The sequence below is a fragment of the Cervus elaphus genome, chromosome 25 (genome assembly GCF_910594005.1).
Source record: "Cervus elaphus chromosome 25, mCerEla1.1, whole genome shotgun sequence".
NCBI classification, from domain to species: Eukaryota; Metazoa; Chordata; class Mammalia; order Artiodactyla; family Cervidae; genus Cervus; species Cervus elaphus.
The window spans coordinates 43244919-43258166 of NC_057839.1; the positions used below are offsets into that span (position 1 = coordinate 43244919).

Consider the following 13248-nt stretch of genomic DNA (forward strand, 5'->3'; position numbering starts at 1 on the left):
CCGCCCCATTCTTTTCAAGGTCAGTGGTCAACCTGCAGAGCCTTCCCTTCTTCCGCCTTTACCAGGATTCTAGGTCCACCACACTTTTGAGATGTGTGCATCCTGAATATGAACTTGGTAAGACACTAGAGAAAACACTCTCTGAGAACCAATGGAGTGAAAACAACCAGGCTGCTTTGCAGTCTCTCAGCAGATTCTCAGGAGCACAGCTGACACTTGCCTTCATATGCTTTTGTCCTCTATGAGGCAAAGCCTTGTACAGTGGAGTACAGTTCTTGTAAGGGAATTTTTCTAATTTGTTCTAATGAGTTTTGTAGCAGGAGAGTGGTTTTCTGTTACACGCAATGGATGTGACCGTGTTTTTTCTTTTGTGGTAGGAAACTAGAGACCATGTTTGTTGGAACACAGCAACAAGGAATGTAGGCTCTGGAGTTAGTCAGGGCTTGGGCTGAACCCTTGGTTAGTGACTTATTTTCCTATTAAAGGGAAGTTCCTGAACCTCTTTAAGCCTCAGTTTCTTCATCTGTAAAATGGAAGCAATACCGATTCTGGTGTTATGCGGATTAATGAGATACTTATGACGAGTACTTATCTGGTACATCATAGAGCTTAATAAATGTGACTTCTTATTATAGCTAAATGTGTGCAGTTGAAGTGGAAGCTGAGACTGACAGCTTGTGGAGGGCCTTGATTGCTGTGTACAAACTTGGACACCCCTGTCTTTACCACTCAGAAGTCTTTTTTCACTTTGGGATTTTCAGCACTGTTTCAAATAGCTGAGGTTGCTGTATGGTCTATGTTTTGGACAAGTAAAGCTGTTTACTTGTTTAGTCTTCCCTAGTGGCTCAGATGGTAAAGAGTCTGCCTGCAATGCAGGAGACCCAGGTTCTATCCCTGGGTTGGGAAGATCCCCTGGAGAAGGGAATGACAACCCCACTCCAGTATTCTTGCCTGGAAAATCCCATGGACGAAGGAGCCTGGCGGGCCCCAGTCCATGGAGTTGCAAAGAGTTGGACACAACTGAACGGCTCACAACACCCTCACACAAAGTTGTTTAGTGGCTTCGAGGCAAGGACTCACATGCACTGGATGGTTAGACTCCTTTTTGTTGAACGCCAGCTTGTCCGCACCAGTGTGTCTCTTACTGCATTATTCTGACCTCTCCTCCCCCTGTCTGCAGCTGAAGGAAGTCTGATGAATAGTGGCAGCTTTAGTAGGAAGTCAAGCACTGTTAGGAATCTTGGTGGTTTTTTTGCCACCGCCTCTTGTGCTGAAATGTCCCGCACACTTCATGAGACATGTGGCTCCTCCACGACCTGGCTGCTTGGTGGGTTTCCTTTTTCTCAGGTCAGTGTCTGGTCAGCAACTTGTTGCCAGCGTCAGAATGTATTTAACATTATTCCAGAGAAGAGAAGGAGTCCCTACTCTTTAAAAAATATATTTATTTTCGTTTATTTACTTGGCTGCACTGGGTCTTAGCCTCTGGATCACCAGGGAAGTACCAAGGAGTCCCTACTCTTAAAAGTGAAAAATGTGTAATAAGCTTCTGGTGCATTTGAAAAAGACAAGGGTGAGTCTCCAGTTTCCCTTTTTCCACGAGGGGAGGAGGTCTCCAGTCCTTTCCTTTTTTTCTCTGAGGAAATGCTTCTGGTAGATTTATCTTCTCCCCTCTGAGATCGTGGTGCCCTGTCGCGCCCATGTTTTAGAATGGAGGGCTGGTCTGCAGGAGTCTTCCTTTGCCGTTCTAGTGAGGGCGAGGCACCATGGACCCTGCCTCCTTTGAGAGCACAGTGACTGAGGCTCACTGCGCTGTCGTGATGTGATCATAAGGCAGGCAGTGCAGCTCTTGATTCTGTTCTCTTCAGTGGGCACCCCGAGGCCAGGACTCTTGCCCAGATGGTCCTGTTTGCTCTGTAGGCCAGAACCCACCCAGGTTTCTGACTTACTCCTGTGCTGTTACCTGAAGGACACTTGATGCAGATAGTAAACGCCATGTGTTTAGTGTATTCTTCTGCTTAAACTCCTTGCTCCTCACAGCCCACAGGATAAAGCCCAGACTCCTTCAAATGGCCTTCCTGGTCACCAGGTCCGTACCTCCTCTTTCCTCTCCTCCTCCCTCTGCTGGTCCGTCTGTTGGACTCCTGCACACTCCTTGTGAGCCACTTCCAGGAAGCACGTGCTTGAACAGTCTGCCCTTCCCCCCCGCCCTCTGTTGGCCCCTCTTCTGAGTCAGGTCCCCACTTCTGTGTTCCTGGAGCCCCCATCAGAGCCTTCATTAAATCGTCATTCTATTGCATATGGCGGTACAGTGTGTTAGTATTGTCTCATCTCCCCACTGGGCTGTGAGCTCCTGTTTACCTAGCACTTGGTAGAGATTCATTCAGTTACCTTTGTTTCTTATGAATCTCCTTCTCCTTTTTCATGTACAAACCTCAATTATCTTTAGAAGCCTAGCATCCTCTGCTTTTATATACATCTGTACATATATATATAGGCTTCTCAGGTGGCTCAGTGATAAAGAACCCCCCCTACCAATGCAGGAGACGTGGGTTCGATCCTTGAATCAGGAAGATCCCCTGGAGAAGGAGATGGCAACCCACTTCAGCATTCTTGCCTGGACAATCGCATGGACAGAGAAGCCTGGCGGGTTATAGTCCATGGTGTTGAAAAGAGTCGGACACAACTTAGCAACTAAACAGCAATACATGTGTGTGTGTATATATATATATATATATATATATATTTGTGTGTGTATGTGCACAAATACATACACTGTACGACTTAGTTTGGAAATGACAAGGCTAAGAACATTATGGGATTTTTTTTTTTTTTTGGCATGCAGTGCAGCACGCAGGATCTTAGTTCCTCTACTGGGGACCAAACCTGCACCTCCTGTAGTGGAAGCGGGAGTCTTAACCACTTGAAGTCCCGGGGGTGTTTTGTTTTTAAGGCAGTTTCTGCTTTACCTGGTATGTGAGAAGGGGTAGAGCAGGGAGTAGTATGCGCCCCTACACCCTGAGAGGTCATGCAGGGATTGTGGGGGTAGGAGCTAAGGCACGCCATTCGGGGGGGGCTCTCTCTGCTTGAATAATGGTGAAACCCTGTGAGGCTTTATAGCCTGGAGGCCTCATACGTCCTCACCTAAAATCCACACAGTTGAAGTGGCAGATGCTAGGTCTGGCGTGTGATTCCTACCAGTCTTACTTGTGTGAGACGGTGTCTCTGATGTCGGTTCCTAATCCTGTAGCCCTGGACATACTGCACGTTGACATGTTGCATGACATGATTCCGTCATCTCTGGTTTGTCTGTAGTTGGTGCAGTTGACCGAAGTCAGTACCATTGGTGATGGTCAGCAGAATCACTGTAGCTAGCTTTGGCTCACAGGGGAATCTGTTATAAAGATACCGGTGTGATGCTTGGAACTGTGGGCCAGAGGCGTGGTTGGGCGTCACCAAAGCCTGGAAATCTGTGGAGAGCAGGCCAGAACTGCTTATTTGTTTGGGGGACGGTCTTTTGTCTCCACCTAGCTTCTTCATGTGTCTCATTCTCTACAGAACAGCTTTCTCTGCTGCCACATATTTGTAGCCAAATCTACAGTCTGTGGGCTTCCCAGGTGGCGCTAGTAGTAAAGAACCCGCCTGCCAATGCTGGAGACATAAGAGATGCAGGTTTGATCCCTGGGTTGGGAAGATCCCTTGGAGGAGGGCACAGCAGTTCACTCCATTATACTCATCTGGTGAATCTGATGGACAGAGAAGCCTGTTGGGCTACTGTCCATAGGGTCGCCAAGAGTCGGACACCACTGAAGTGACTTAGCACACATGCTACAAAGCCTGTAGTTGAAATAGCCAGCTTGATTCGCTTCTCTTAGCCCTTCAGCCAAATTAAAGGGGGAGATAAAATGATCAGCCACTTGCAAGTATGTCTGTCTGTTAGCTCACGCAGGTGGTGGGGAGGAGGTGGTTCTCTCCAGGAAGGAGATTAGGGGAGCAGGGAACAGTTGTCCAAGACAAGGGAGTTTTGGGTGGGACCATCCTGAAAGATGTCTCCTGATTGCCTTGTTCTTGGGACATAAACAAAGGATTTCACTAACCATTTCAAGAATTGATGTACACAGGTAATTTGGGATAGTATAAAATCTTTAAATTGGAAGATGATACTTCTGTGGACAGCGTAACAATAAGGCAGTCTTCTGTGTCCTGGCTTCAGTTTTTCAACTGAATTCCAAGCACTAAAGATGATTGCTAGTTTTCTAACAGCTGATTGAATTTAATGCATAGCTTTGCTTTCCTCAGACAAAGATGATAAACCTGTCAAAAATAATTGTGCTTTAGCTTAGTTCTTTGTCAATGACAGATGATGAAAACTCTCAATGAGAATTTCTAAATTACCAAATCCACTCCTAGCATTTACATATGCAAAAAACAGTCTCTCTTGTGTAACCTGGAGCAGTGTGTCAGAGTCATCTGGGGAGCGTTCACAGATGAGAGACTCAGCTGCGGCCCCCACACGCTGATTCCTCAGGCTTGCGGTGGGGCCTGAGTGTCTGCGGAGGTGAAGAACAGGCTCCCCAGATGACCTGATGCTCCATGGCTTTGAGAGGTACTGCATCAGGGAGGCTTCATTTATTGGCGTCTCCTGGGATGGAAATCATAGTCATCTCCAAAACAGACCAGGCACAAAGCGGGTTCTCTGAAGACGCCATGACTTCATTCTTCAGCCTCAAGATGGGCTGTCTGGCCTCTTCCAGCCTCAGCTGTACTGTGGTTTCTTCTAGTACTGGGGGGCTTTAATCTGAATCAACAGATTTTCCAGAAACTCATACCACCCAGAAACTTCTACCCAAAACAAAATAGAAATATTACATTTTTAAACATTGACAGAACTGGTTGTGTTTTGTAGAATTTCCTGCAGTCAGGATTTGATTGTTTGCATCCCCATGGTGTCATTTAACATGTTTCCCTGTCTCAGTGTTCTTGTAAACTGGTAGGTAGCAGCTCAAGCAGATGGAAGTTAGATATTTTGGCAAGAATTCTTCATAGGTGATGTGGTAGGTTGATGAGGGGGCCCAACAACATGCCTCTCTTTTTAACAGTTTTTGTTTTTCCCCAATGTTTTACTACATGATATTTTTTATTCTTTCTTTTTGTGGAAAAATTTGATTTTGACCCACTAAGTTGATTTACAACCCATTGATAGATACAAGCCCTAGTTGGAAAAATACTGTTATCGAGAGGGAGATAAGCTTGCACTTGGATACTTAAAAGGTGATATTATAGATGCCTGTAGAAGAATGTCTAACATGAATATTCTAGTATGAGGATAAATTGTTCTTAAAAGTAGTGAAAATCTCTATAAAGAAGTAACCCCCATTGAGTCAAAATTAACAGCCATTTATGATTGTTGTTTGGTCCATTCATTCATTAAGGATTGCTAGTTATCTTTGAATATCTGGTAAACACTGAACCCTGGATAGAAGCCTTTGAAAAGACATTGTTAATTGAGAAACAGTGAGACAGAACCTCGCCTTGGACTCCCTTGGTGGTCCAGTGGATAAGCGTCTTCCTGCCAGTGCAGGGGACATGGGTTCAATCCGTCATCCAAGAAGATTCCACATTCTGCAGAGCAATAAGCACGTACTCCCTAGAGCTCATGCTCTGCAACAAGAGAAGCCAGCCCACCAAGAAGCCCGTGCACCACGAAGAGTAGCCCCTGCTCTCTACAACTAGAGAGAGCCTGCGCGCAGCAATGAAGACCCAGTGCAGCCAGAAATAAGTAAATTTAAAAAAAAAAGAACCTGGCCTTGATTCTCTACTAGAAATGATTGCATCCTGGGGCACTGTTGTGTGGTTTTAGGGAACTTAGAATGAGCAAATATGTTCCCAGCCACCTTTTCTGAGCCCTAGTGTGCTGCAGGGCTTCCCAGGTGGCGAAAGTGGTAAAGAACACACCTGCCAATGCAGGAGACATAGGAGACATGGGTTCGATCCCTGAGTCTAGAAGATCCCCTGGAGGAGGGCATGGCAGCCCCCTCCAGTATTCTTGCCTGGAGAATCCCATGGACAGAGAAGCCTCGTGGGCTACAGTTCGTAGGATCAGAGTTAGAGATGCCTGTAGCGACTTAGCATGCACGCACATGCTGCAGAGTGGATGGATCGGTATTGACTTGATACGTTCATAGCTCCCCATTTTTACCTTCAAGCCCTTTACACAGGTCCATTTTCTCTCAGAAACACTGCAGTCGTCTTTAGTTTTTGATCCTTGATTCTCACAGGAGGAAGAAGGGAATCCTTCTTGGGCTGTCTTCCATCCTCTCTCTGACTCTGCTTGAGCTGCCTTGCCTTGCTGAGGGACATCTGTTCCTGCATGTGGGGAGTGCCCATCCCTGCCCCTCCTAATCATTGTCAATTCTGAATCGTTAGTGTAATCCATTGAACTGCCCTGTTGGCTTCTTTAGTTAAAGATGCTTTAGGTACTTCCCTGGTGATTCAGTGGTTAAGACTTCTGTGTTTTCCCTGCAGGCAGCTGGGGTTCAATCCCTGGCTGGGGAACTAAGATGTTACATGCTGTGCTGCCAAAAAAAAGAACAAACCAAACGTACCTATTTTCTTAAACTTTTTTTTTTTTTAATTACTTTTAAAAAGCTATTAACACAGCATTGTAAATCAGCTGTGTGTACTGAGTTGCTCAGTTGTGTCTGACTCTTTGCGACCCCATGGACTGTCTCCCGCCAGGCTCCTCTGTCCTTGGTGATTCTCCAGGCAAGGATACTGGAGTGGGTTGCCATGCCCACCTCCAGAGGATCTTCCCGACCCAGGGATCAAACCCAGGACTCCTGCATTGCAGGTGGAGTCTTTACCATTTGAGAAATCAGTTATACTTCAATTAAAACGCCTAGCTTGTCAAACAAAAAGCTGCTGAACGTGATGTTTTAGCATGTGTTCTGAAAGTATGGCTTTATGTTATTCATTTGAGCCCTTAAATATATTACTCTTTGCTCTTCTGTCTTAGGAAATTCACACAAATGAAAAGGAAGCAACCGAGAAGGAAGTAACTCTTCACTTGTTGCCAGGTAACGGTCATGTTCGCGTTGTACCTCCTCGTGTGCAATTCAAAGCCAGAGATAAATTATGTCATTTCTAGTAGCACTATTTATAAACCCCTTTGTTTTCATCCAGACCGTGTGTCACAATAATGAGTTGGACCAGAATATCAAGGTCTTTAGTTCAGTAACCGCACACCTGGGACTGAGTGTTACAACATCTGCAAAGAATTTTTGTTTCCCCCTCCCCACAGCGGATGAAAATAAAGGTGGGAAATTCTCACCTCTTTGTAAGCAAATGAGGTCTTTTTTCAGGTTGCCTTACTTGGCCCCATCAACTATTCTGGTCCCCATCCGGAAGATCCTGGTCCCTTCTAGATCCTTACATCCCACCCTGGTGGGGCTTAACCAACTCCCCAACCCTGGGCTGCCAGGGCTTGCTGTTTGTCATCACCAAGGAGACTGGATTGGTTGGATTTTTTGTTGTTGTTGTTGAGATGGAGGAGAGTGACTGTCTATAGTGTAAGTCGAGTTTTAATCATTTCTGAATTCAGAAACAAACTACTTGGTCGGGTAGCCTCTCCATATATGGGGCTATCCTGTGAGTTGTGTGCATTCAGTTCTTCTGCTTTCTTTTTTCCCAGCTTTTTTCATAAGTATTTTTAGGTACATTTCCCAAAACAATTGAAGCCTCATTCTGGTTCTTTTAATTTTATTCCCTTTTATTGGGACAATATGAATATGCACAAGTTTCTGACTGATCCACCTTATTTGGTAAACATCAGAATCTCTAACTTTAAAAAAAAAAAATGTTTTTAAGTGTCAAAGGCTCTTCCCTATAAAAATGGCCTAAACTTCAATCCATATAACCTATTCTATTTCCTCTTCTTGGGTTACAGATTCGGAAGTTTACTTTTGTCTTCAGCTTAGTGTTACGTACATTCTCGCATTCCCTGGATTCCTGACGTCTCGTCTTGGTGTGCAGTCCAGGTTTCCTAGATTAGATTAAGATCTTTCCCAGCTCGTGCCTCATATGACCCGAGACTTTGTCTATCAGTACTGGTTGATGAGTGTGGCAAGGTCTCCAGTGCCTGACCATGGACCCATGTGGCTTGCCTGGCCTTGGGAGAGCTTCACTATTAAAGCTGTTTTATTTATTTATTTTTAAAGCTGTTTTACACCAGGGGTTGAAAGCACAGAAAGCCTTGCTCACGTGCCTTCTACCTTGAACTCAGCTAAGGCACTTTTTCTGAGACTATGTTAAACCCCAGTGAGGCCCTCATCACTTCATTGTTTTCTTCAAGCCTGGTGGTTTGAAGACACTGACCTATAGAGGGTGACCTCTCTGTAGAGGCTGGACCTGGTGACGGAGCCATCTTCCTGTATTTCTATTGTATTTAACCGCTTGGAAGAGAGAAGAAAACAAGGTGAAACATTTTATGTGTCCCTTGATAGTCTTAGTATCTGAAATTCTTCTTTGTTTTCATATTGAAAGTTAGAATAGATGAATTTTGAGCCAAAGGGTAAATTTAAAGACATTGAAGGAAAAATCCAGAGGGAGATTTTAAGAAGACGGTTGCCTGTTGGATGAGGAGAAAATTCTGTTTTTTCTTGTCACAAAGTATTGACACTTAGGTGGGTTTTTTTTTTTTAATTTTATACTTAGTTTTTCACTTCCCCTGTATCCTTCTTTTATTTTTCTATCCTTACCATCCAGCGGGCATGAGCCTCTGCGCTTCCTGCCTATCCCTAAACCCTCGTCTCTTTGACTGGAGACGGAAGTTGTCTGTCTCTGTCACCAGGAAATAGAGCTCTCAGGCTGCTGGGCGTCTGCAGAGAGAGCAGGAAAGGTGACACAGTGAGAGGAAACACGCTCAGCGAAGAAAGAGAGGAAACAGGCTTTCTTTCCCACAAACCTCTGACCTCCCTTTTCCTCCCATCCTTGTCTGCGGAGCCAGACCGAGTGCGGTCATGCTGTACCCCCTGGGCCTGAGGAAGCTGCCTGAGAGCCCCGGGCCAGGCACACACCCGTCCTCTTTCCGGGGTGAGGAACGGGCACTCTCGCAGGAAGGGGAGCCCGAGAGCTACGTTCCAGAGCTTGCCGGCCAGCCCTTCCGGCTTTGCTCGCTTGGGTACCGCTTCTGCTCGGGTACAGAACGTCTGTTCGGGTTCAAGTAATAAAAGCACTGAGATCTGTGCCTGCCAGTGTAGCCTAGGTCGTTTCTACCCGTTTGGACACGTCTGTTATTCACAGTGAGAAGATAGGCGAGCCCCGTGTGAAGCTGTGTGTGAATCATTGATTTCCCTTCTCCGTGGGCCCCACTCTGCGTTGTCTCCCCCGAGGTTTCGCAGCTCCCCTGTGCTGTGTTGTGGCCTGTGTCTGTCTGTGCAGGAGCAGAGCCGGGGAAGCTTGTGCTGCCTGCCTGAGGACTCTCAGGACGCGTTGTTTTGGTTTCCATCAGGTGAACAACTGCTGTGTGAAGCCAACACAGTCCTGAAGTGTGTCCAGGAAGATTCCTGTCAGCGTGGAATCTACGGGAGGCTTGTCTGCACAGACTTCAAGATTGCTTTCTTGGGCGACGATGAATCTGCCCCGGATAATGATGTGCGTGTGAGCTGCACCTGGCTGAGTTTGGGGTAGCACTGCCTCTGTGACCCCATTGTCCTTTTTTCCCAGCTTCTCAGTAACTTTGCCCTTAATGCATGTAAACACAAAGGCCAGAGTCCTTCTCACCACTGACCTGCTCTTCCTCCTTGGGGATCTCCCTTCAGTGGGAGGACCACTCTGCAGTTCCACCAGTGCCTCACATCATGCTCACCTGCATTGGACCTCATAGGTTGACACCATCAACTTTTTTATTTTCTTCTGTATCTCAGCGTGGTACATATCACTCGGGGGAATCACAGTTCCCCATGTTTTCTCTGTACTGAACTCTTCCTTAAATTTAGCACTAAGCTCAGTTATGAGACTGGTGCTGAATGCAGCACTTGAGTTTGGGTTTGTGTTTGCTCTGCACCCAGCAGCAGTGTTCTTGTGTAAGACTTGTCCCCCTTATGAAGACCGAGCAGAGGAGAGAAAAGGAATGTCCGCGCCCCTCAGAGCACACGGCGCGGTCACTGAAGCCGGTCGGCCCGGCCACGGCAGCATCTCGCTGCCTCACAGTGTGGGCCTCTGTGCTGCCACTGCGGTAACAGCCTCGTTCCTAGTCCTGTACAGAGATAGCTTTTGCAGAAATGTGACTCTCCCGGGGTTTTCTTCCTGCCCTCTCGTAGCTCTGTCACTCACCTGTCACTCATCTGCATTTGGGTAGAAAAACCTGAACCTGCGTGCCACCTCCCAGCACCTCTCAGAGCCCATGTGCAGTTGCCTGGCCTGTCGGCCTGGGGGCAGCCCAGGACTGACATGTCCCGCCGGGTTTGAAAACGAGTGTTTGCAACATTTCTCACACACTTTGCTACTTCATTGTCCTTTTCCTCGGGATGTGACATTTCCCTGTTTGTTTAGGGCGTATACCTTTTCATTTATTTTTTCTTTAGTTTTATTGAGATAGAATTGACGTATAACATTGTAGTAGTTTCAGATGTACAACATGATGAATTTGGGATATGTATATATTGTGAAATGATCATCACAATATGTTTAGTTAGCATCCATCTCTTCACATAGTTGTACAACTTTTTTCTTGTGGTGAGAATTTTTAAGATCTACCCTGTTAGCAACTTTCTAATGTACAGTGCAGTGTTACTAACCAGAGTCACCATGCTGTATGTTACATCTCCAGGACTTACTTACTTTATAATATAACCTAAGTTTGTACCTTTTGACCACCTTCACCCATTTCCCCCACCCACTCCTCATTTTTCTTAGTATGCAAGTTGGGGATAGTAATTCATTGTGCCTGTAAATGTCTAACAGTGCTTAGCAAGGAATCACAGTTCTTTCCTTTTGAATTTTTTAGGAAACGCAGTTTAAGAATAAGGTCATAGGAGAAAATGACATTACCCTCCACTGTGTTGATCAGATTTATGGAGGTGAGTATCTGTGTTCCCCAGGCCTTTGAATGTACAGCTTGTAATGATGGGTTGGTTTTGTTTTTTGGCCTTCTATAGTTTACTAAAATTTCTTCACCCATTTATCTTAAGATACCACCATATCTTATCTTATGGATGATAAAACTGAGATGTGAAGTGGCTTATTTGAGGAGGAGCTTATTAGCTGGAGAAGCTTGGACTTAAACGTGAACTGTTCTTTCTAATACTCCACGGTGCCATTACAGGCTAGGTGTTGGTCATATGTCAGTGTTAGCTATGCAAGTCTTGCTTTAAAGGCTAACCTATAAAAGTCTGTTGTTCCACACTCAGCTGTCTCTTCTGCTGATTACACAAAGCCTCTCTTAGCATCACTTCTCTATTTTGGTAGTCAAGGCTTTGTGAGCAATTATTCAGTAGCCATTTATGGAGTTCCCAGCACCAGGATGTCCAAACTCAGGGTCAGGGTCAGGGTCAGGAGGGGCCCTAGCCATAAACCCGGGAGTCATCTGTCCCAGGTCAGGTCCCTAATGATCTCCCATCTTTTGTAATCTCAGCTTTCAGAGCTGGGTTTTCTGCAGGAGTTGATTCTGCTGACAGTGGCAAGTCCATTTTGGTCTTGTACTTCCTCAGGAGGAGTGAGGAGCCCTGGCTGTTGCAGAGTCCCGGGCCCCCGCTGGGTGGGACAGGCCCCAGCTGGGTGGGATGGGGCCGTGCTAATGGTTACTGAGAAGATGGCACATTTCCTCTCACTTTTGAGAGGGCTCCTTGGACGTTAATAGTCTACCTGTTTCTTTAGCATTAACCTGTCTTATAGCATGATTTCCCGTCTTGATTTCATTGTTTTGCAGTGTTTGATGAGAAAAAAAAGACTCTCTTTGGACAGCTGAAGAAGTACCCTGAGAAGCTCGTCATCCACTGTAAAGACCTCCGGGTATTCCACTTCTGTCTGAGGTACACAAAAGAAGAGGAAGTCAAAAGGGTAACTAGTCGCATGTGTTTTTAGGTTTTATTTCCCATCAGGTTTTCCCCACTTACTCAGTTCTTGCTTCCACTGCACGAAGGTTGAGGGGAGCCTTTCACTCTGAAAAGTTGAAAAGTTGAAATTGGTTATAATGTCATGTGCTTCGATTAGAATTGAGAGAGAACTTGGTTGACCGGGACAATATTATCATGGCACATACAATGTTTAGTCCTTCGATTCATACCGTGTTTGTCCCCAGAGCCTTCAGAGGGTGGGAGGTGGGAAACCAGCGTCAGAAGGCAGTCAGGGAAGGGAAGATGGATGGAGCAGCTAGAAGCAGTCCCCTTCTCCCACCTCGACAGCCTTTCCAAAAGCAGCAGTAGCGACCCCCAACTCCCGAATGAAGGAGTTGACATCTGGAAGGTCATGGTTGCATGTGGAGGGAGGTGGAGGTACATGGTCATGGGCAAAATGAGTCACCAAATGAGCCTGTGCTTTTGGTCACTTACTTAATCTGGTTGCTGCAGCAAATTGACATGTGTAACCGGGTGAACTGGTTACAGTGATTATTTTAAGTTCCAAGGTTTCTCTTAAGATATTGAAGGTCTCAGACTTGCTACTGTCATGGTAAATGCATCCAGGGAAGCCTTTAGCGAGAGACCAGTTTATCTGTTGGCTTTGGCTACAGTGAGTTATTAGACATTCTTTTTAGATAGCCCCTTGATCTTTCAGGTAGCACGGGAGTTTGGTTAAAATAATAAACATGACTCTGGTATCTGTTTTGAGCAGGAAAAACTGGTATAGATACGGAAAATTCCCTGAGAAGCAAGAAACTTCCATTTGAATGATGATTTTCATCATCTGTCCAAATATACTTTTGTTTGGAGCTTCAAACAAAAAGCATGGTAGATTGAATTCCTTATCTTCTAGAAAGAAAGAAAGTGAAGTTGCTCAGTCGTGTCCAGCTTTTTGCAACCACATAGTCTGTACCCTGCCAGGCTCCTCTGTCCATGGGATTTTCCAGGCAAGAATACTGGAGTGGGTTGCCATTCCCTTTTCCAGGGGTATCTTCCCGACCCAGGGATTGAACCTGGGTCTCCTGCATTGCAGACAGACTCCTTACCATCTGAGCCACCAAGGGAAGTCTGTCTTCTAGAAGAAGATCCTTAAGGGCACAACACATAGATTGGAGTAGCTAAGTGTCTTGGTTAT

At 45.8% G+C, this 13248-nt stretch overlaps 1 protein-coding gene across 1 annotated transcript in view; it reads left to right on the plus strand.

Moving 5' to 3' along the window:
* MTMR12 (myotubularin related protein 12) overlaps positions 1 to 13248 on the plus strand; it is a 66251-nt gene that overhangs the window by 21172 nt on the left and 31831 nt on the right. Inside the window, exons 2-5 of the mRNA XM_043887331.1 lie at positions 7013 to 7073; positions 9506 to 9648; positions 11003 to 11075; positions 11924 to 12054. Of these exons, the coding sequence (XP_043743266.1) occupies positions 7013 to 7073; positions 9506 to 9648; positions 11003 to 11075; positions 11924 to 12054 (408 nt within the window). The remainder of the gene's footprint in view (positions 1 to 7012; positions 7074 to 9505; positions 9649 to 11002; positions 11076 to 11923; positions 12055 to 13248) is intronic.